Source organism: Thamnophis elegans, chromosome 1, assembly GCF_009769535.1.
Source record: "Thamnophis elegans isolate rThaEle1 chromosome 1, rThaEle1.pri, whole genome shotgun sequence".
Taxonomy (NCBI): Eukaryota; Metazoa; Chordata; class Lepidosauria; order Squamata; family Colubridae; genus Thamnophis; species Thamnophis elegans.
In genome coordinates this window covers 47,353,747-47,378,994 of record NC_045541.1, presented here as the reverse complement: position 1 = coordinate 47,378,994, position 25,248 = coordinate 47,353,747, and the positions used below count along the sequence as shown (strand labels likewise).

General features: G+C 36.2%; 1 protein-coding gene across 1 annotated transcript in view; it reads right to left on the bottom strand.

Moving 5' to 3' along the window:
- NCKAP5 (NCK associated protein 5) overlaps positions 1–25,248 on the bottom strand; it is a 606,853-nt gene that overhangs the window by 459,749 nt on the left and 121,856 nt on the right. Inside the window, exon 3 of the mRNA XM_032215483.1 lies at positions 2,800–2,873. Coding sequence (XP_032071374.1) covers positions 2,800–2,873 — 74 coding nt within the window. The remainder of the gene's footprint in view (positions 1–2,799; positions 2,874–25,248) is intronic.

The following is a 25,248-nucleotide window of genomic DNA, read 5'->3' as shown; positions in this document are numbered from 1 at the left end:
TGTCCATTGCAAATGAAAGCGATTGCACTTGATAATCTGCTGATAGTGCATAGAGAGAATTACCTTATATATCTTCAGGAGTAACCAGGGTTTCTTCTTCATATTTTTTTGAAATTACTTGAAACACTTAGAGGCCTTGGTTTTGAACTACTTGCTTAAATAACAGCCATCTCTGGCCTAGAGATGAGTTCATCTTTTTTCAATTGCATAAGCAATTGAATTCTTGACTGGATACTGGGCTCAAATTATCCAAATGCAACTTTTATCTGTTTCTGATCCAACAGATTTAAAATAAGTAAAGTCTGCTTTAATTAGAAAAGATGTGCATTGAAAAATAATATTTATCTGACTAGTATTATTTATATCTCCCTACCCATGTCTTCATTCATTAAATCATTTACCACAATACAAATGTGTTTTCTTCATTTGTTTGCAGAATAAGTGCCTAAATGTTTTCCCCCTTTATGTCTTGTAAGATATATAGACAGACACACAGATATATTTGTGTACAAATATGTACACAATTATGCATTTTAATCATAGCAACTAATCTGTCAAGTCACAAGGTGCTGAATCAATGGAATTAATAGTTAAGAAGTACCAGATTAAGGGGCCTTGAAACTGAGATCAAGTCTAGCAAGCATAGACCTCAAATTAGAGGTCACAGTTAGACAAAAATGAGGTTCCATCTGTGAAACTTGTGTCTGTCAAAAGCATCTTGTGCAGTCAGTGTGTCTAGCAACTTAACAGGGTCTGCAAAGGAATGTAGCAAGATTGTCAACAGAAAACAGAGGCTGACTAGAATAGTCCAAGGCACTTCTTGGAATACTTACTTATTGGATTAAATAATTATCCAAGATTTTGTGTGATCTCTTTAGCTGCTTTTTTTTTTACTTTACAGTTTTCAGCATCTAAACATATACAGTGCTCTGCCTGTTAATCATCTTCCCTTATTATCTGCTTTGGATTTACTTTATCTCATTCTACAGTCTTTAGACTTGTTTTTATAATTTTGCTAAATCCTTTATATGGGTCATAGTTTTAACATACATTGTTAAGAACAGAGAATGCATCGCACTGAATCAAATACAACATTCTTGTGTGTTCTTTTCTCCCATTGGAAGCATAGGAAAGCATTTACCTTTGACCTTAAAGTTAAAGAATAGAGAATAGATAATGCGTGAGAATAGAAAATATAAGATTAAAGCTGTCACATTTAGCTGGGAATAAGAAAACACTGTACTTAATTGGATTAGGTCTTAGAAGATCAGCAGAAGATTGCCCTATAAGGATCCAGTTCTATAATTATATAGCCAACAGTAAGCCTAAATGTAACAGTAAGCTCTTTTAGGCTTACTGTTTAGGCCTAACAGTAAGCCTAAAAGAGCCAAGGTGGCGCAGTGGTTAAATGCAGCACTGCAGGCTACTGCTAGATCAGCAGGTCAGCGGTTCAAATCTCACCGGCTCAGGGTTGACTCAGCCTTCCATCCTTCCGAGGTGGGTAAAATGAGGACCCAGATTGTTGGGGGCAATATGCTGACTCTCTGTAAACCGCTTAGAGAGGCCTGAAAGGCCTATGAAGCGGTATATAAGTCTACTGCTATTGCTATTGCTATTGCTAAATGAATATAAAGAGTCTTTTAAAAAAACACATTTAGTATTGCACTCTAAGCCTGCATTTCTATACATAGAAATATATTTCTATATACATACACTTATACATATATTCCATACATATATATGTAGAAGTGCATAGAAATATATGTCTATATTCTTGAGAAGGCCCACTGAGATCACAGGACTTAATTTTGTATAGAAATATAAAGATTTACCCTGAAAATATTACTTTGCTGATTTAACATTTATGTTTATAAAGCTTTTGCCCTTAAAAGAATAAAGAAAAAAAATGTATGGACAGAAGCAAATGTGGGATTTCTAGTCTTGATACAAGCTGTTCATTTCAAATAATATTACTTTGAGAATGATTTTCATTTATGCAATGATACAAAGATGGATAGCTACAGTTTTAAAAGGAAGTAAAGTCAACACGTTGTTCAATACATTAATCCAATCAGTAGTACACACAATTACAGTAGCTAAATTTTAAGTGTTCCAGTTCATATTTCAATCCCTGGTACAAAATAAACTTAGATCCATCTGCCTGAGAAGAATTCATCTGCAGACTGCAGTCTTAGCTAAAACTATACATACAGAAAGAGAAAACAATTTAATGCATACGATTCATGTACCCCTAACATTTTAGTTTATTTTATACACAAATGTCTTAAAAATTGCCAAAATAACAAAAAAATATTTTTCCATTTAACGAACACCTGCAAACTAGAATTTCAAAGGAAAAAATAGGTATAATATTTTTGATAGTGATTTTTTTCTAATAAATTGCAACGGATTTTTAAAAAACCTAACATATATAATAGAAACTTGAATCTTATCAGTATAATATACAAAGCAGGAACCTCTCTGGTAATGTGTTCACATTATTTTTCTAATATTGTTTTAATGAGCGATAGATTTAATTTCATTAATTTATACCGAAAAAAATGTCATTTTTGCAACATCTAACAACAAATATCTGTTGATCTTAAGTGTTCGTGAAAGTATATTCAATATTATGAACATATATAGGAAAGACTTCATTTGCTGACTTGACACCAAATTTGACATTAAGAGAAGGGCCAATCTTGAATTGATGTTGAAACTGTCAAGTCTGTGCTATTTTTACTACTGATTAAATAGGAATAAGACCATGTTACTGATTTATATTCCAAATCTACCTACTTCCACAAGTTCCAGCGCTGTTCTTCCAGTTGAGTTAGCAAGTAATCTATGTATTTATTTGAGTCCATGTATTCCTGCAGGAAATAAAAAAAAAATATCAGTGAATTTCTGAAAGACAAGAAGTGCTAATAGATAAAAAAAAATTAATAATTTTAAAATTGACATTTTCTCTCTGTGTATGTACTCCTTACAGTTAAAAGCAGCTTTAAGAAAGGGAGAAAGTAGCATTTAAATTGGGAAAATGACATAGGAAAGAAATTAAATGGTCCTCTAATTAGAGAGTTTCAATAAAATTTGGAGTCGAATGTCGACTTTAAAATAAAAATTAAAAGCCCAGGAAAGTCCTCCTGACCTATGCACAATATGATTTAAGGGTAAAATTCACATAAATGCTCAGTCGCAGAGAGGACGGGAAAGAGAGAGATTTTCTTGTGGTCATAGATCTTGATTTTATAACAACTTGAATTCCTTTGGGCTTTTTATGTTGAAAATGAATGCAAAACAGATCGATGGCATTAGGGTGTTCTCTTATTCTGCTATATAATGACATTTAAAATGCTTCAACAAAATGACAGTAGATATTACCACTGCTAAGAAAAAATCTGGGTTATGTGCAGTATATGTAATCAAGTTGATAGTGTTTTATGACCTAAAAACTCAGAATCCACCCTTCCCTTAGGAGAGCATATATTTTTGCATTCATTGATTGTCATGCTTTATTATTCATTGAGAAGGTTTGCAGCTGTAGAATTAATGTCAGGCTTTTATTCAACCGTTTGTCCTCATAACTGAAGGGTGCAAGAAAGTCCAAGTCCATCAATAATGTAATATTCCCACATATCTTTTTTCATGAAGATAATACGTTACAAGATGACAACTGTACGTTTTCTTTTCCTAGTATATCTCAGGAGGTTCCCCTAGCTTAGAATAGACTCTGAATTGAGACTAGGTGTTTTAATGCTGCCACACCACCAGAAAGCGTTTTCAGGAGGACACAACAAAGAATTCTGAGGCATTTTTTAAATAGACAACTAAATTATAAATAGTAATTGATGGAATTGTAAATGGAGCATGCTAAAGCTTCAGTGTGGTTTTAGCTAACAACCTGGGATACATTGGGCCAGATGTTTCCGTCCATGAAAAGGATCTGATTAGGAAGAACAGAAAAGTTGATAATTATGACAGTTCACAATTGTGGCATCCACGCTACCTGTTTAAATAACCTAATGAAATTAATAAAATGGATTACTATGCGGCCGTGATGACGAACCTATGGCACATTTGCCACAGGTGGCATGCAAAGTCCTCGTTCCAGTTCAGCTCCAAGATGCATGCACACACCTCCTACTGGCCAGGTGGTTTATGGGTCTCTGTCGCGCATGCATGGGGGCAGGACACATGCAGGAGACATGTGCAGGGGGTGCACATGAGGGGAATGTGTGCATGTGGGGGAGGGTGCATGGGGGTGCATGCACATTGCATTATGGGTACAGCACGCGATAACAAAAAGGTTAGCCATCAGTGCTATATGGCAATAAATAATCATCCTATAGAAAAACATTTATCATTAGTCTCGGTCTTAAAAATCTAGTCAACATTTTAGAATACAGATAGTCCTTGGCTTACAATTGTTCATTTAGTCACCATTCAAAGTTACAATGGCACTGAAAAATATGACTGATGACCATTTTTCACACTTATGACCGCTGCAGCATCCCGTAGTCATGTGATCTCCATTCAGATACTTAATAACTGGTTCGTATTTATGACGGTTGCAATGTCTTGGGGTCATGTGATCTCCTTTTGCGACCATCTGCACAGGAAACTCAATGGGGAAACCAGATTCACTTAACAACCAGATTACTAACTTAACAACTGCAATGATTCACTTAACAAAGGTGGCAGAAAAAGTTGTAAAATGGGCCAAAACTCACTTAACACATTTCTCACTTAGCAACATAAATTCTGGGCACAATTGTGGTCATAACTCAAGGGCCACCTATAATGGCCAGATATTCAAAAGCATTGTATAGTCAGTGCAGTTTAATGCTGTGCAGCAAATTCAAGTTTGTTGCACTGATGTGATGATGTTGAATCTAATACGATAATTATTTATCAAACGAATGTGAAATAAATCTGTTGGAAAATGTACCAGGCATCTCTAATTTCAGACATTTACATATTGGTATTTGATAACCATATCAAAAAAGAGAGTTCTGCACATTGCTTTCCTAATAGAAGTGGAGGATATGAAGTTGGGGAAGACTATGCTGAAAATTAAGCTTGTGAACATCTTACCTCTCAATTTTGTTAGGATGTATGCTTATATTTTATTAAATTATAGGCTCCAACTTTGTTCTGAAGCAACCATCCAAAGGAATGAATCTGTTATTGGAAACCCTGAGGGATCCTTTATGCTCTCTGAGCTTGGTTGTTTTCTTGCAGACGTTTCATTACCCAAACTAAGGAACATCATCAATGCTAGACCTCTCATTTCATACTTGATCTACAAATATCCTCCTTTATTGGAAACCATGTGATATCTTTTCTTAGCACCCCTTGCCAAATCATAAGCAGTAAAATGTGAGCCTCAGTTGAAAAACAACAACTTGGAATTTCTAAGTATTCTGTACCTCTCTAAAAAATCAGCATCTAAATCAGCGTTGTGGTGTAGGGTCATTATTATTGACCTGGCTCTAACTAGCTCTAACTTTATTGTAAAGTTGCATTAACAGATTCTTGCAAGTCTGGAAATCCAACTCCCTCCCCCCTATCTTTATAGTCCAAAAAATCAGGGAGGATACCTTTTTATATGTTTGCCATCAACCCTCTCCCCATCACCATTCCTTCAGCAGACTCAGCTGTTGCTCATCTGACTGTTATCTAGTCTGAAGTGCTTCCTCTTGTCTCCTGAGATCATCCCCACCTTCTGTTACAAAATGATCTCAAATCCTTCCAAACTTTACATTCTGCTGGAAAATATTAATATTTTATAAATTAAGTATACATATAAGGGGTATCTACAGGAGAAAGGTGTGCTTTAAACGTCTGTGAGCTGTGAGCTACACAGAAGCTCTGCATGTAGCTGTGAGCTACATTAGACATTTCAACACCATTGAGACATCCTGCCTTTTTGGAGGGAGGATAATAATAGACATTTTAATAAGAAAATTCAGTTATTTGGAGTGAAACAAAGACTTCTTATACTGTTGTAACCAAAGGGAAAAGCTTATATAAAAAGGGCTTTACCTGTCACCCCAAATCCCTCCCTGAAATCTGTTTCCAAAAATGTCCCAAGAGGTATCATCTGGGATACAAACCAAACAGAAAATCGAAGCTAAGAAGCATGTTCATTTGCTGTTAGATCAACACTACAACCTAATCTTCCTTGGCTTACTTATTACTCCCCTCCTTCATTTTAATTTGTGTTACTTACTATCCATAATTGTATTTACCAAAAATAAATGTCATGGTCAGATGGTTTGCTATGAAAAATTAGCAAAAGACCAAAACCAAGGAATTTTACAAGCAGTTCACATTATGTTCTGGAAACTGAATTCCTTTTAATTTTGAACATAATCTTTTAAAACAAACAGTTGCAGCTGCTTTAAACAACATTTTACACAGAGAGCTTAGCTGATCATAATATTTCAACATTAGTATGTCATATTAAGTCTCAGCAGAAATGATTAAACCTGTTTTATAAAGTTCCATGTTGAATCCCATTGTTTTGAAAGCTTGTTTTGTCTAGCCATGCTTCTCTCAAATCTTTTGAGCGACCATACACATGAGTGCATTTCAATTCAGTATGAGGCTGCTTTAAAACTCAATCCAACACTCTATTCATTTTGGCTAAGAAATGGCTTACATTCATGGCCAAGGAAGCAAGGCTGCAAAATAATAATAATACTACACTGGCAGCAACCCATATCAACCATTAGGACCAGTTAATGGTATTTGTGACACATTTTTAAATGTTCAGTTGACTGAGTTTTATGTTTAATGAACAACAGCAACAACAACAACAACAACAAGCACTACAAACTAATGCCATGAAAGCGAAGATACAAAAATCCACTGACAATCCAAACTGCTGACTTTGCAACGACAAAGTTGAAACTGTTTCATACTTAATATGTGAGTGGAGCAAAATCGCACAAACTGATTACAGGGGGTAACCTCCCTGATTTTTTGGTCTGTAAAATGGGGGGAGGGGTTGGAGGGGGTTGTTTCCAACAACAATTGGCCCTGAGTCCTTGGGAGAAGGGTGGCATATAAATCCAATAAACCAAACCAATCAAACCAAACCTAAAAGACAGTTGTCACAGAAAGAAAGGAAATTGAGTAAGGGGAGAAAGATAAGTAAATTCAATGTAATCTGTATTTAATCTATTGCCATTACTGGACAATTGTTTACAAGAACATAGGTTCTACAAATTGGTGATGTACATCGCACTAAATGTATATGTTAGTTTTACGTTTCTGACCATTGGATGTCTTCAAGTGACTCATGAATATGATAGATCAAATAAATCATGAAATGTTAACAAGCATGAAAAGTGTTTATGTGCTGTGCTAGAGAAACCTAGGAAAAAAACCCGCCCCTTTTAATGCAATTTTTATGAGTTTCTGAAAGCACTCTTGAGTCTTTCAGTTTGGCTCTAGAGCTATGTGCAAAGACTTATAAAAGTAATTATGACTGCAGTCTTGCACAGTTTCTTCAGCAAAATGAATAACTTTTGCCTAATGTAGATAGATCCTTACATCTTAACGTTAGTGTTTAGTTCTCTGAGATGCCTTGTTCCCTTGTTACTTTTCATTGTATTTTCTGAGCTCATATTAGCCTAAAATCAGTGCTAAGAAAAATGATATAAAAGCTCAGCAGTAACTCTCTCACTATGTAAAGGCACCTTCCTCAAGAAATGAACAAACCTGGCATTATTTTGTTTTCTTTCTCATTTAACTGATTTGTGACAGATTTTCCCCAGTACACAGATTCAGCACACAGCTTTTAATAACATGCTCTGCTTGGCTGTATTTCTCCCAATAATTGCATTTTACAAGCATTTGCTACTAACAGAAGATTTTTTGTGTGTATGCGTTTACCTAATATGCACATTTGGAATGCATTTTTTAAAAGCATGGATTGCTTTGCATGAAAGAAATCAGGATATTAGCATATGACTCAGCTTCAATATATATATTGGGGAAATGAATCACAATCCATATGAATTACCCATTCCACTCTGGCCCATCCTTGCCTTTTATGCATATACCATCTGAGGTAAGATTTCTGTGCCCATTTTATACCAGCAAGATTTCCAGGAGGGAAGGAGAAAAGACAAATCAACCTATGTGCTTGTTCAAGTAATCTTTTTCAAGCTGTCTGTGAGGTGAAAATGTCCTTATCCAGTAAAATGTAGCAGCCATTTTACTGTTTGTCTTTTCCTATGCTCCAATGGACTCCATCCCATGATCCATCTTCTCTTGAGACCTTCACTATGGTGTACAAAGAGCCATTGTAGAGTGGAGTAGTTGTTGAAGTATTGATCTGGGAATGGGTTCTAGTCCGTCTTCAGCTATGGAAGCTCACTGAGTGGTTTTGGGCTAAACCATTTTTCTTTACGCAACCTACATCACTAGCTTCTTGTGGTGGGAAAAATTAGGAAGCGCACACCTTGTTTGCATTTTGCAAAGCTTTAGAAACCACTCTACTCTGAAGAGTTTGGGGAAAAGATGGCCTACCTGGACCTTATTCATAATGTGTGTTATTTTGGTTTATATTTATTCTTAAATCGCCTCAAGCTGTGAGAGGTATCGAGATTAATGTAAATATATACACACACATCATACAACAATATGGGTAGGGAGGGGGTCCTTGGTGCTCTTTGAGCTTGGTTGCTTTCTTTCAGATGTTTCATTACGCAAACTAGGCATGTGCAGAAGTTTCAAAAGACCCAGAATGTCTCCCTCCCTCCCCGCCCAAGCAAGGATCATCAAGTTAAGTTGATTCTTATAACAAGTATCTTCATTTGAGATGCTCAAACATCACTGACCAAGCCCTATTTTTAGCTATTTATCTTTCTATTCATCATAATTTTCACTAAGCAGATATGACCACTTGCCAACCAGAAACTGTATATGAAGCTGGTAATTGCTAGTCCATACAAAACTCACTAAACCTTTGTGTAGAGAGGCAACATCTGTTTGGCTTTTCCCTTTTAAAATTAAGGACACTGAGTCACGTGCATTTCAGAATAGAGAGCTAGATGAATTCTAGGTGGAATGTTCTCTGTAAGCAGCATTCTCTGAGGAGGAAAACTCATCAAAATTCTTCAGTCCACAGACTCCTGTTTGGTGGCTGTGACTGTCTTTAGAAAAACATTGCCAACTTAGAAAATCATTCCCCTGAGCTATATACAGTAGCTCCTGTATGTTGTGACCTGTCATGAAAACGCAGACATGAATGATTAGCGATGAGAGGCCAACAGGAGTATAGAAGCTGAGGCTGCCTTGTCTGTAGACATGCCAACACATTCTTCAGTCTTTTAGTAAGACAGCTGAAAGGCAGCTTACTTTCATTGTTTCTCGCAATCCTTTGTCTTTCTGTTCTATGTCTGGCAGGGCACCCAATTCTAGCCACAAATAAATATATATATATATTATCAGCACAATATATATATATTATCAGCACAAATACACACACACACACACACACACACACACACACATACATACACACACACACACACATACATATATACATATATACATATATACATATATACATTTGCTGCAAGAATAGAACTTGTTAAGGCAGGTTGGAAAGCAGCATCTGCTCTGCAGTAACCAGCAGTGCTGATTTCATCACTGCTTCCACCTTGTTTAAACGACAATGAATATTAGATTTGGCCTATTCATATGACCTCATACATATACCAAGTTAGGTATATATTTTCATGGGTATAGATTCATATATACAGAAATATATCTATACCTCTATCTCTCTATTTCTCATCTCTCTATTATCTAGATGCAGCAATTAGAGAATTATATAGAATCAGTGCTTCTAAAACTGAGTTACTGGTAAAACTTGATTGGTTTCAATATTTGGTTCATTGAGAAAAATATATTTTCTGAAATAGGACTTTTTCTAGGAACAAATAGCAGAATATGCTTCCAATGGAAGAGATAAGCTTTTATTGCATGGCTGCCTTGTAGCTACGTGTGATTTGTAAAGTTAGTTGTGCTAGTAAGCTAGGAAATTAATATCCCAGGTTAATATATCTTGAGAAATTGTGGGTGCTCCATCTGGAGGTTTCTAAGAAGAGATTGGACAAGCATTTGTCCAGAATGGCATAGGATCTCCTGCTTGAAGAGGTGGCTGGACAAGATCTCCAAAGTCCCTATTATTTTGTTAAGACTTATAGATTTGCTGATAGAGTGCTGAGTGCTGATAGAAGATCAGGTTTCCATAGACCAGATGACATGATGGCCTTACTAGTTCTAAACAACTGGTGAATTTGTTTCGTTTGACCAGCTGAGAAATTGGCATCAAGATCAATTCTACCTTATTCTGCATTGTTTTGCATAGTTAAGCAGTTAAGAAAAGTACAGTATTTAGTATTGTTAACTATTGCTATATTTTATCTTTAGGACATTCTACTCTTTATGGCATCAAGTTTATTTAAAAAGTTCCTATTTCATTTCATCTTTCACACTGTGTCCTACCCATTGTTGTTTTTGAACTTCCACTGTATATGAATCTGAACCAAAATCTTTTCTGACTATTCTCCAACACATCTATTTATGCATTAATTCTGGAGACTATTTGAATAAGAAAGAAACACCTTGACAGAAGGTGAATTTTTCAGGCTGAGAAGTCAAGATAAAACTAGCTCAATCCATCAAAGCAAATATGTCTAATTGCATGTGTGCATTTTCCATTTAACACTTTAATATTATATAATTTTAATAACAAATTGCCATTAACATCAAATATTTAGCAAAACATTTTATGATTTAAATGTTCTTGTAACAACAGGATCCTATTCCAATAGCATGCTTATTAGGTTAGGGAAGGGGCAATATATCATAAGAATTCAAAAAATGATTACCTAATCCACTTAGCTGACCCCAAACAATTAAATTTAAATCAAAACGCAACCAGTCATGGAGAAGGTTAAACCAGTCAGTCGTTTTTTAGACAATTTTATCCTTCTTTTTTGTTTTTATAAATAACTCAAGGAAGAAAAATTATTACATACAAAGTATTAGTAAAAGAAGATGAGAATCTATATTTCCAATATGATTTGTGTTGATTTCTCACTGTGAGTTATTAGTAGTAATGATAAAGACATTTGACTAGGTTAGTGGCTGATTGTATTAAGTATGTGGTATTACAAATAGCCCAAATTGTACTTTATCTGTTTATCAAAAATACTCAGAAATCCATATCTATCTGCAAATATTTCCTACACTGAAATGTTGACAATAGTCCTAAATACATTTAAGATGGATTTTTGAAGGATATTTATGGCCAATAACAGCAAAGAAATATTTTAGTTTTGCAGCCAGTTAGCTTTCACTATTAATATCTGATGGTGATTGATAGGAATTATTATTTTTGTATCATGCATATGTAATTAATACAAATGAAAATCAGCTTTTACATTAATGCTAAACAATAGACCAAGTATCAATACTGACATGTTGCATTTTTAAAAAAAGGTTTATTTTCAACATGAGGTAGTGTGGGGGAGGAAACCCATATAACTACACTCAGTGTTCACAGAATTATCCACTTCATTTTGCTAAATCTGTCCCCACTGCAATGTAGATGAAGTAGATAATATCACGTGACATTGCCAAAAGAAGAAACATGGGACAGATTTAGCAAACTGAAGTGGCTGTTTCAAAATAGTAGTTATAATTAGAAAATCCCAGACAATCTTAGCTAGAGAAAGCATGTCTGAAATAAAAATTTTAAATAACTTTTTAACTGGGTGGAAAGCTAATTTAACTTTACTTTTTTTTTAACAAATAAAAAGGTAACAGTAAAATGCTCCGTTCCTTAGAATAATTTTGAATGAAAATGTGAATCTTAATAACATGTCATGTAGAGTAGAAATTGGGCTGATAGTTAATTGACTCAGCTTTCCCAATTCAGTGCAGATACCAGGCTGTGGCAGAGATGGAGAGGAATGAGAACAAAAGTGCCCTTGAAGGTGGAAGAAGGCTGAGAAAAAAGGCAATTAAAATATAGTAAAATTGAATGCTGTACGAATGAAAATCCATTCTTGCAACGGGAGAGCTTTTTCCTCTGCCCTCTGCCCTCCTTCTTCTACATCCCGCAGTGTCAAGCTCAATGTAGCTGGTAACACTTAGGAAGAAAGAACAACACAGATTTCTGAAAAGTACCTTAATTGCAGCCTGAGGTGAAGAACAAATCTCGAAAATTTTAAGAATGCTGTAAATTCCCAGCCTCTGTGATGGTGAGTCGATTAAGGTGGATTCTGTTTGAAATGCTTTCTTCCTGCTGCTCTTACTGTACATGGGCCAAGTTGCCCCTTCTGAAAGAAACTCAGTGCCTTGTCCTTTGCTTTCCTGCAATACTTAACACTCCAGTCCTCAATGGCAAAAATGTGTGACTATAAAATGACCCTAAGAGAGAGCCAGTTTGGTGTAATTTTAAAGGCGCTGGCCTAGAAAGCAGGAGAGTGGGAGTTCTAGTCCCACATTAGGGATGACAACCGGCTGAGTGACTTTGGATCAGTTACTCTCTTTCAACCAAACTTGCCTCAGACGGTTATTGTTGTTGGGGGAGTAGGAGGAGGAAGGAGCATTAGATATGTCCTGCCTTGAGTTACTTATAAAGTAATAAAGGTAGAATAAAAATCTATCAAACAAATGAACAAATAAATGAACAAGCTTTTAGGATCAGAAAGTTATTTGTTTCATGTTTAATTACATGTAATTAATATAATTGAATAATGTAATTAAAAATTACATTTTTATGCTACCCATATCACTGTTACAGTGACACTTGGGTGGCTTACAATATGTTAAAAGGTTAAAAAAAAAGTGCATACAAGGCAATTACAATTAGAAGAATAGAAAAGCTAAAAACCAAAATGATGGCCAACCTATGGAATGGGGATCTTTTCTATCCCATCAGCCAACCTGCAACGTAGCACACATCTGTCTGGGCTCCAGGCCAAGCAGCAGAGCCAGGATTTTAGGGTTTCCAGAAGGTTAGGAAGGTGACAGCAGATCTCACTTTCTGGTGCACAGGCAAAATAGTTTTCAGCTGAACATAGTCACAAAGTTCCACACAACGAAGGCTCTCGCTCTCTCCTTGACCATAGAGGAGGAATTTCCAGACTTGGCTGGCTGAGGAATTCTGAGAATTGAAGACCACAAGTCTTAAAGTTGCCAAGTTTGGAAAGCATATTGTGCCCACATTTAGTTGAACATAGTTACAACTACTTCTCAGATCATCCTCTTTATCACAAAGATAGAATTGTTTCTATCTCAAATCTCCTTTGCAGAACAATCTACCACATCCACAGTTCCATTATGTTCCAAGTTAAATATATTAACTCTACAGTACTTACGTTGAAGTAAATCATAATTTAGATTCCTCCCTTCACCCAAATCATTGGTGGGTTTCAATTTATTTTACTACCGATTCGCTCGTGCGCAGGCTCACACAACTCTTATGCGCATGCTCCGTCCACCCACCACTGCCACTACTGATTCGCCTGACCCAGGACGAATTGGCAGAAACCCATCTCTGACCCAAATCGATGGTAAGAAAATGTTTTCAGAATATCTACACAATCTTTCTAGATAGGAATATAAGTTTCTTCTCATTTAAGGCTAACAGGGGATCTATACCACATTTTTGCCAGTATTACGAAGTTGTTTGTCGTGTTAAATTATGTGCATGTTTTTTTTTGGGGGGGGAGTTTTTATTTTCCTGAATTTTGTAATCAAAAGAGTTCTACGTGCAAAGGTGCTGAGCACATGCAAATCCCCTTGAGCCCTCAGGATTATATATGTGGAGGAGGCAATTTAAAAGAAAGATCTGAACTATTTAATAATTTCCTTTTGAAAACCATTTACATTAGTATCGGCTTAACAGTAGTTAAGCGAAAGGATCCAGATAAACCAACAATTATTCTTAAACAGGAAATATGTTCAAAGAACATTGCTTAATGCAATGTGCAAGAAAAATATTCTGTAATCATATCCAAAGGTAACTCTAGAGAAAATTTGTATCAAAGTGGAAATTTCTAATTTATTTCTTATATGCTAATATTCAGTTGGCTGTTCTGAACAGTTCATTATCATGAAAATTAAACGCAATACAAGTAAATAATACAGTATTTGAAGAAAAATTTATCAGGGTTCATTAGATTCTTCTTTTTATTATCTGTATCAATATAATAGGATCCTTCCTTCCTTCCTTCCTTCCTTCCTTCCTTCCTTCCTTCCTTCCTTCCTTCCTTCCTTTTTAGCTTTGTATGAATTACATAAAAAAGCTTTTGAGAGCAAGCTAGTAACTCTACATTCTCATTTTCATACAAATAGATACTTTCTCCATTAAGTGTTAATTCCATTTAATTTGTAATGACCATAAACACAATTTTGTTTCATTTTTGTAATTAGCTTTTGCAACAGAATATAAGCGTTGGCCCTCTAAGCAAATCAGCTGTCAATCAAGATATGCAGTTGGGTTGAGCTATTTTTTGGTATTAAGAAAAATAACAAATAGCAAATAACAACCAAAAAAATTGAAGCTAATTTCAGCAGCTTCATCTGGTTGAATTGTGTATATTTAAGTAAAGTCTTATGAACATACTTCAAATTGAATGGTAATCTCACAAGTAACAGAATTATTGTGATTCTTATTATTACATGTTATTATATTGTAAAGTTATATTATAATACATTATACCATTCATATGAGAAAAAGATTTATTTTGCATCCATTTTAATTTTTTTAAAAATTAATATAATATTTCAATAACACTGGTGGAAATACAATGTGAATACTAGTTTTGTGAATGGCCTTCTTTTCCTTGGCCTTCCATAAACTGGTGATTAGTATGACTGGAAGGGCATAGGTGCATACCTAACCCCAGCTGCTGTTCTAACTAGTTCAATGCCTTCTGCCTTTAAGTTCCTGAATACATGGTCCAAGGTTTCCTATTCTGAAATAATTTCCTGCTTTGGCTGAGTGGAGACAAGCTCTTTGTGACACATTATTTCTCCCTAAATGAGATCTTTCACGGTCTTTATGTAGCACCTCTACACCACAAAGAATCAGCATTTAGCTCATTGACCAAGGAATGCACAGTGGAATACATAAGTTGGTCACTTCACCCTTGTTCCTTCAAACACAGTAGTTCAATTTCATGTTCCCACTGAAGAAGCCAATACTTTCTTTATTGCCGACATACTGCCTTGCCATGCTAGTCTTTTAATTGGCACTATTCTTTTCTTGTTCCCCATACCTTGCTTTTAATAAGCAAGTGTGGAAGTTCTGTCCATTAAAATATATGAAGGAACTAAATGCTTTCCCTCTTGTCTATTGATAAAAAGTCATAGCAATGCTGATACACAGAAATAGGCACACCATTTTTAGATTTTTAGCGTTAAGATGTATAAGTACATTTCATAATTGCTTGGTCATCATTGTGTAATGAATAACTCATTTTAAGCAATTGGAAATGATTGATAAGTGAGTGGCTTATAATGTGTTGGCTTTCTAATCTTGAAAGTATAAATAAACATTGCAGGGTTTTTGTGATCACATATTATTTTAGGATTACAGAAAAAACAGGGATTTTTTAAATAATTGTTTTCATTATACACAAACCAGAAAAATGTTTTTAAGTCAGGAGAAGTTTTGTTCTGTCAGTTAACACCCATCAAAATGTTGGTTCTATGGCTGATGTTTCAACATGCCTTGAAATAGTTTTACCTATTAAAGCAGGGGTCCCCAACCCATGGGCCACAGCCCATGGAATGCATTCTGGAATGCATCAAAATATTAATTAAAAACTAAGCCTTAATTTTAAGAATAGTACCTATAAAAGAAAACATTTGTAGTTCAGGGTTGAACTGTGGGGTCTTTGGTGCCTCCTTAACACTGATGATGTCATCTAGTTGGGTAATGTAATGTCTGCAAGAAAACAACTACCCTCAGAAAGCACCAAGGACCCAATAATTTAAGAACAGTGCCTAAGCATTTTGTTCTTGTTGTTTCTTTTCTCTTTCAGTAATTTTTCCCTTTACACTTGTGTTTTGTTTGTGGATCTGTGAATGCATCCATTGTGATCTCTAAACCATGACCTATAAAACAGACCACTCTGGCTTGTTCAAAATTATGATTAAAATAAAAGATGGCTGATGCATATTAAGAGCATTTTTGATAGGTAGTCAGAATAACAATATTCAATTAAATAAATAAATAAATAAAAGTAAGACTAGTTATTTCCTGAATCACAGTTAGAATATTCTTGCTGAATATCACAGTTACTTTATAGGGGAGATGGGCAGCATACAAATTTGATAAACAAATGAACAAACGTAATTTTAATTTAATAGTGTAGATTGGATGTATGAATTCTAACAGGTAATTATGTATGAATTACTTATTCATTTTTCCTTAAATGTAATACAACTACATTTTTCAAATAATAGGAAATCAATATTTTTATATTGATAGCTAACTCATTTCTGTCATGAGGTTTGAATCAAGGGTGAGCTGCTATAGCTAAGATTCTGTATAGTTTGGGGAACCCCCAAATCCCACTCCTGGTGGCCCCGCCCACTCCTCCCAGGAGACCCCAAGAAGCCCATTTTGGATGCAGGTAAGTGCAGGGCATGCATAGAGGCCTGGGGAGGCTGAAAAATGAGCCTACCGGAAGTTCAGGAAGGCCAAAAGGACCTCTGGAGCCTGGGGAGGCTGTTTTCACCCTCCTAGAGGCTCAAGGAAAGCGTTTAGAGCCCGGGGAGGGCAAAAATCCTTCTCCGCCATGGTGCAGGAGGCTGACTAGGCCACACCCACCATGGCTACACCCACCCAGCAGCTGGGCAAAGAACCCCTTGCTAAAAATTTTGAGTGTATGCAAACAGTAGGTTTCTAGAATGGGAAAAATAGTAACACATCCATAAGTCATCAAGAACATTTTTCTAAATGCAAAGAAGAGAAATGTCTCAATATTTCTTTTCATATTCCACAGGACAAGCTTTATCATAACTTATTTCTTAATATTTCACAACAGGTGCCATTCCAAACTATTTCTACTGAGCCTATCTAATCCTTCTCCTCTAACCATAGAATTTACCTTAGCTCAGCTCTGATATTTGGTCTTTTCAGTGAATGCTATACTATCTGTGCTGTAACAAACTATGAAGAAAAGAGTAAATAATGAAAAGCAATTCGAGAGAGGTCCCTATGGAGACAAGGCTACAATCCAAAGATTAAAGATAATTTTAGCTTCCAGACTAGAAAGAAAAAAATCTCCAGGACTTCAAAGACAGAGGTAATTGCATTAGGATTTGGAGACCATCATGATTATACTACTGTAATTTATATAATCCTTCCCATCTTAATATCAAGCCTGAGCCAGTACTGTATTAAACAGAAGCAGTCTGGGATATTTTCAATATTGTTGGATTCAGTATTCCTATTTGTGACCAGTGTCCATGTTTATGGGGATTGGTGTTAAAACAGTTTTGTGTTTAACATTCAATGGGATTTGAAAATGCCATCACATTTCAAATTTTGAATGCCTGACTGCATTAGAATAGAAGCTGAATGTATGCTCAATATTTTTACATGTGTGTATGGCAAAATGAAACATGGTCCGTAGACTTTCAGGCCAAAAGTTCAGCATTCAGTCTGCATGTCTAATTTTGCTGCAGCTGATTAGACAAGAAAAGCATCGTCAGTTCCAAGAGAATTGAAATGCTGCTCTTGCGCCAAACAGATTCTGCTGCATAATAGATGAGTCAGAATATATGGAATCCATGCATTCCATGCATGTGCAAAAATGCACACCATATATTATGAAAAGAGACATTCAAGGAAAAAGAACATATTTAGGGAAGTTGCATACAGAAAAGGGTATGCTAAGAATATTTGTAGTTTTGAAAGGGCATATTTAGGAAATATATAAAACTAAAATAACATTTTATAATAACTACAGTGGTAGGAGTCAAATAATTTTACAACAGGTTCTCTGCCCTAATGACCAGCTAGGTAGGCAGGGCTCTGTGGTCCTGTGACTGGGTGAGCATGGCCAACTCAACGTCACTCACGTTGATGGGCGCTTCGCCTTAGCTGTTACAATGTAATAAGGGTTAACCGCAGAGGCAGTTTCTGTAAGCAGGACAATAAAGATTAGGCTAGAAACAACACCAGATTGTTTCCTTCCTGCCTTCCTTACAGGATTAGCCCTTTAAAGTAGAAAAAAACAAAATGATATTTCTTCCAACAACCGATTCTCTGGAACTGCTTAAAAAGTTAACAATCAGTTCCCCAAATAGGTGCACTGGCTGAATCCCAATGCTGCTATAGTATCTATAGATATTATCAACAATTAAGGGACAGTGGACCATATTGCCAGCTGTAATAGTCTTTCTTCTATTATTATTGTCAAAATAACATAATATGCAAACACTTATGAGGCTGACATAGACCAGATTTATAGTGAACTGCACATTCCTACAAGGGATATTAAGATTAGTAAAAATTCCAAGGTAAAGATGGGGAAAGCACAAACAAATATGTTTGTATTTTATCCATTAAGGTGAAGAGAAGAATTCTGCAAGTGAATCATTTCCTGGAAGAAAACATAACCAAACCTGTCAGTTAAGGAATTCATTTCATACCTTGCTATGACTCAGCCTGTCTATCAGCAAACTACTTTCTGATTGACTGCATCCTGACATTTTTGCATGTTGTCAGGCATTTGGCTCCTGTTGCTCCTACTGTGACTGAAAGAGGCAATTGGACATTTTTCTCAGGAGGAAGCAAAGCTCCTGTTGTTAAGAGTAATGATTGCCCCTTGATAAAGTTTGGAACCATTTGTGCACATTCAACAATTTAAGTTTATTATGAATTCTGTGCAGATCAGATAGTTAAATATGTTAGAAGGCCAACTGGCAAGCAGGTACATGTTACCAGCAGTATCTATTAAGGTCAAAAGCATCTTATTAATCCCACATCCCTTTTGCTAAAAGAAGGATAAACCAGTCAAAGGAAGTCTGGCTTCATTTTTGTGAGTCTGAATATGGGTATGTTCTACCAAGTCATCTTGTCTCGGTGGTCCTGTACTGGCAGAAAGGCAGGATATAACTCCAAATATGATTCCCAATCATTAAACCAAAGACCTTCCACAAATACTTAGTCAGTATTAATCATTTTTCAGGCTTCCAAGTGTTTTTAAGACATTGTTTTTATTCTTTGTGCAAACCTCCATGCTGAGCAGATTTTCAGGAATTTGGAGAGCAACTTTTTTTTTAAAAAAAGCAAATTGAATGAAGAGTTTAGAGAGTCCTCCAGCTTCTATATGTATAAGAGTTCCTCTTATTCCAGTGAATATCTGAACAATGTCATTCTGTACAGCATCAAGAAGTAAGGCCCCATGAGGTCAAAATAACCATAGCCAGGTTTTTATGAAGTTTTTGACTTCTACTTTTACTAGTCAGTTTGCAGCCTGAAAGAAAATTACACAGAATCACCATGATATGATTTTGGATAAATTCTTGCTTTTACTTCCCTAGGTTGTTTTTTTTATTTTATTTTATGGCAATCTTTGGAAAGGGAATTGCCAATATGTCGCGTTGTTCCAAGCAATTGGAACCAGCACAAATTTTCTATAGAGAACACACCTATTTCCTGTATGCATGTCCTCTCTAGTTGTATTTTATTTTTATTTGATTTGCTTTGGATTCTGTCCAGTAATATTTCTCAGTGGGATCTACTATTATCAAAGCGAATCATGCTTATAATCAAAAATATCTCTTTAGCTTCTAAGTGAGCCAATCATTCATGTAAATTTGTGCAAACTATTGACATAAACATGTCATTTATTAGTGGATGAATAACAAATGGTCTTTGAGTATCACAAAATGTAGGGATATTATTACCTCATTTTCCCATTGTATTTGATTGCTGTATAACCAGCCATGTTATTTTTTTTTAATCAATTTGGAGTTTCCTTTGTCAAATGCCAAGAGATTTTGATAATCAATTAAATGTTCAGTAACAATGCTAATAAATTGATAAACATCACAACTATAATTATCAATCCATTTCATTTGAACCAAGGCAATGTTCCCACATAAGGCTTAACTGCATGCAAACATATTCACGCTTGGATAAGGTTTGCAAGAGCTACAATGCAGATTTCCCCATGCAGATACAGTTCTTTACTCAGCATGAACAATGACCTGATTTGATATTCCAAAGTTCATTAGGCAGAGGACTAGAAAAAAACCAGGATTTCTGGAACAACCCTTCAGAGTTCTGCTTAGCCAATCAAACAAGGACTGTATTAAAGCAATTAACTAATGCTAGTTTGGAATGCTTTACTCCTTTCATGAAAACCTTTGTGTTGCCTACAACTGAGCCAAGCATCTGTCTAGAGAATGCACTTTATTAGTTTGTATGCACACCATTTACTAGGGAGACATCAGCCAGATCCAGAGGTGGGCTTTAAAATTTTTAGCAAGGGGTTCTCTGTCTGGTTGCTGGATGGGTGTGGCCATGGTTGGCATGGCCTAGTCAGCCTCCTGCACCACAACAAGGGGGAATGGAATTTTTGCCCTCCCCGGGCTCTGGAGATTTTCCTCGAGCCTCTGGGATGATGAAAACGATCTCCCTAGGCTCCAAAGGCCCTCTGAACTTCCGGTAGGCCTGTTTTTCACCCTCTCTGAGCCTCCACACCCGCCCTGCACTTACCTGCATCCAAAATGGGCCACATGGGGACTTGTGGGGGGGGGGGGTGAGGTAGGGCAGGGTAGATGGGGCCAGCCAGGAGTGGCATTTGTGAGTTCTCTGAACTGCAAAGAATCTTAGCTAAAGGTTCTCCTGAACCCCTGTGAACGCCCAGCAGCCAGATCTAATGATCTTCCTCACAGTGGACTAATGCTCCAAGTATGTACACAAAAATGAGTTATATGTGCACATGTCTACACGGAAGCTTTCAAACTTTAGTGCGTGGTCCCTAGACTAGAGCTACATTCCTGGCACTGAGCCTTCCAGACTAAAATTCTTAAACCGAGTTAATTTACAAAGTTTAGCCAAATATTTGGCTAAGTAATATTTACAAAGCTTAGCCAAAGAACTTGGAGTCCCAAGAAATAAAGCCTTACTTTTTGGAAGGGAATAGAAAAGTTAAAAATGTCAGGGTATATAATTACGGGCAATTAAAAACATTAAGGATTGACTTCTCTGAATATGGTCAGTTTATTCATTTTAGTGAAATCCAAAGCTTATTTTTTAAGAAATAGCCCCATGTGAAGCAGATCACGTGATAATTACCTGCATACAAGTTATTCTGTGTGTTAATTAATGCTTCCTTCTGTGCTAAATAAAATGAACACATATTCATAAACTAGCAACAATAACCTGGAACACAACACAGAGCATTACATCTATGTCCAGCCTGACAGAGGCAGATTATTTTATTATAATGCAAGTTCAAATTCAAGTTAATTATAATTCCAAGTTCAGCAGGACTCCATGTCTGAAAAAAAGTAATACAAGTCAATTTATCCCTTAGCTTCATCAATATTTTAACATTTGCTGTTAATGAGATATTTAAAAAGGTAACAGAATCTGGCAGCTTATCTTGATACTGGTGAAATGGCCTATATTAGAATATTAATGATAGATGAACAAAGCTCTCTTAATAAATTGTCCACAATCAACTTAGTATGTTTGTATGCGCATCCTCCTGCACCATCCTTAGTAGAATGTGTTACCAGCATGGCAAAAGTCTCCCTGAACTGCCACTAGATTTAAATAGAAGCAAGAAATAAATAAAATACAGGTAGTCCTCAACTTACAGCAGTTCAGTTAGTGACCATTCAAAGTTACAACATCACTGAAAAAAAGGAACTTATGACTGCTTTTCCACACTTAACAACCATTGTAACATCCGCATGGTCACATGATCAAAATTCAAATGCTTGTCAAGTGATTCATATTTATGATGGCTACAGTGTCCCAGGGTCCTGTGATTCACTTTTTGTGACTCTCGGATAAGCAAAGTCAATGGGGAAGCCAGATTCCCTTAACAGTCATATTACTAACTTAACCACCGCACTGATTCTTTTAACCAGTGCTGCAAGAAAAGTCATAAAGTGGGGCAAAATGCACTTAACAACTGTCTTGCTTAGCGACATACATTTGGGGCTCAATTGTGGTCGTAAGGAGTGGTAGGATGCAACCAGTTTAACTGAGCATGTGCTTTGCATGCATGTGTGCTTTGCGCGCACAGGCAGTGCTGAAAATGGAGCATTTAGAAGTTCTGCTGCTTATCTTCCAAGTCAGCAACAGTAAGTAAATAGCCGGGGGAGGGGGGAGATCAGCTCTGCCGCGCAATTGAGATGATCCAGTTCGCTCCCAGCTGTTCATCGGAGCTACCAGTTTGCTTGAACCGGTCCGAACCGTTAGAATCCCACCCCTGGTCGTAAGTCAAGGACTATCTGTATTAGAAAAACATGGCATGTATTCCTCCTGTTTTATAACTTGACAAGAGAGTAGAATAGGATTAAGGAGAGAGATCCGAGCCTCTATAGATGCTTCTTAAAGTTGTGTTTGAAAAGTAGCCTCCTGAGTTTTGCAGCAATAAAAATAAATACCTCGCTCTCCTTGTGAGTCATAAATAATCCTGGACCATAATCATGGGAAGCCTGGGAATTCTGCATTCTGAAGCCACCAAGAAAAATGTCTGCATTACTTGACATTTGTGAAATTATGTGAGGAGCCTAGGAAGCAGTTGAACAAATTTCTTTGTGAGCTTTCACAGTCACATAGGAGGGCATTAAAGAGCATGTATTTGAAGGGCAGAATGTTTACATTTTTTAAAAAGGCACATTTATTTATTCCAAGAGGCAGTAAAAGCAGACTGTTTTTGTTGTGAAGTAACTGGTTTTTATAGACTGGAGAGTGTTTTCCAACTCCCTTAGAAACCTAATTGCTTTTCCCCGCTCTTTGTTTCTAGATGACCTACTAGGCATCACTGCAGATTTCGAGTGATAGAGTGTTGAATAAAACACTGCAACTGAACAAATGAAGCAGTTCTCAAAAATTATTCCTACTATCTTTAATATTTTGCATTAGCTGTATAAAATAATATTAATAGAAATTTGTACTGAAGTTGACATAGTTAATATTGTATACATTGCCTTGTGATAGATGTTGATGTATAGTTACTATTGAATTAATTATATATGCATTACATTGTGAATATATTATTGATTCCATTGTATTAGTCAATAAGAAAAAAAGTCTTCTCTGTACTAAACAAAGCTGACTAGGTTCAGTTAAGGTTTACTTCCCAATAATAAGTGTAGGAGTGCATCCTTAAGGCAACCTGATCAAAGGGTACTCAGAACTTGTTGACTGAATTGAAATACATGAAATATGTCAGAGAAGTGTTGCTGTTTGCAACAAAACTATGTAGAACATGATGGACAGGGTGAATGTTCATTTGATTTAGAGAGCAGAAAGAGACTGCTAAAAAAACACAAATAAACAGTAAACTACTAGACTTTGGAAAAATGATTTGCTGAGACAATAAACAATAAATCTAATGTCTCTCTGAAGATTCTGAAAGGGTATCCTAAGTTTGGCTTCATTAGAAGTTTTCTCTCTCTCTCTTTTAGTAGTCTATCCTGGTTGCTGTGGGAAAACATGGTATCTCAATATAATGGATAATGCTTGGTTCTTTGTGAAAAGTAAGCTCAGGAGAAGATGTCTAGAAGATGAGACCTGGAGTTGTCAACCTTCAGAAACTGTAACTAGATTGTATCTTCTGCTAACAATATGGGAGCTCTGGATCCCAAAGATTCACATTTAGGGGTGGTATTCAGCCGGCTTGGACCAGTTTGGGTGAACCTGTAGTGGCGACCTGTGGGGGGTCCGCTCCCCCCCCACCCCTGCCCCGCTCCTGCCACGGATCTATGCCTTTAGCCATGTTTTCGAAGCTGTTTGCATGCGTGCAAGCTGTATGTGAGAGCAAAGCACATGCATCATGAAGTAAGCATGCGCGCACGGGGCGAACCAGTGATAAACCTCGGTGAAACCCACCTCTGTTCACATTCCATCTTCAACTCTTAGCCATCACTTGAGGTCAGGGCCATGTTATAATTCACCCACTAGCCTACATTCAGACCCCAAGAAATAGATTTTGTTGCCAATCACCACTCTCACTTCAGTCCCTTTCACTTCACATACATGTTTTCTTCAAATGCTGATATCTGTAACATTAAAAAAACTCCTCTTTTATTATCTCATCATTAATCCCAACTAAGAAAAATAGCCACCACAATTTGTTCTATATATTAACTGTCACTCTTTATTTTGGGGGCTTTTTTTTCTTTTCATAAATTCATTTGAATTTTTTTGATTTTAAACAGTTCTGACATCAATATGAATATTACAGCTGAGAGTTTTATAGTGACAATAATTTCTCGAGAAGATACATTTTTTGTTTTATATATTCAATTAATAATTTAATCAATGAAATTATGAATTCTAAATGAATTCTAAAGAGGACAGCAATTGCATAGTCTCTGTTTATTTATTGATAGTTTATCTTACAGCCACTACGTCTTTTCTCACTTCTTTTTTCTTTTCTTTTATGTAGTCATTTATTTTAGTCTACAAAATTTTTGAAGTAAATATATTAAAAAATGTGGCGGTTATTCCTTGGAATCTCAAAGACTACAGAAACGTTTCTTTATTGTTGTAAAATCTGAAAGCTTCTCAAAGTTCCCCCTGCCCCTTTCTTATACCAAACTTCATTGGGGTGGGTTTCCTTTGAGTTTCTTCCTTACATTTTTCCCTTTCACAGGACTAAATTGTCATTTTGCCTCCTTTAATGGCTCCTCAATGCCTTTATCAAGGTTACTCCTGCTACTTTGGCTGACAAAAATTACCTGGTTGGCTTGAAGCCATTGTATTTTAGACCTGGGGGTGCGGAGGATCAGCTAAAACTATTTGTTTTTCTTTAAAATCTTTGGGGCATTTGACTCTCAGAGTTCTTATGAGGAATAAAAACAGCTTAAGTCATTGTCCTAATCCTAATTAAATCATTGTTCTATTTATAACTCCTATAACCTTCCTCATCTGAGGTACCCTCCAATGTGTAGTCTGCAACCTGCAGAATTCCCCCAACCAAGGTAGATATTGTTGAG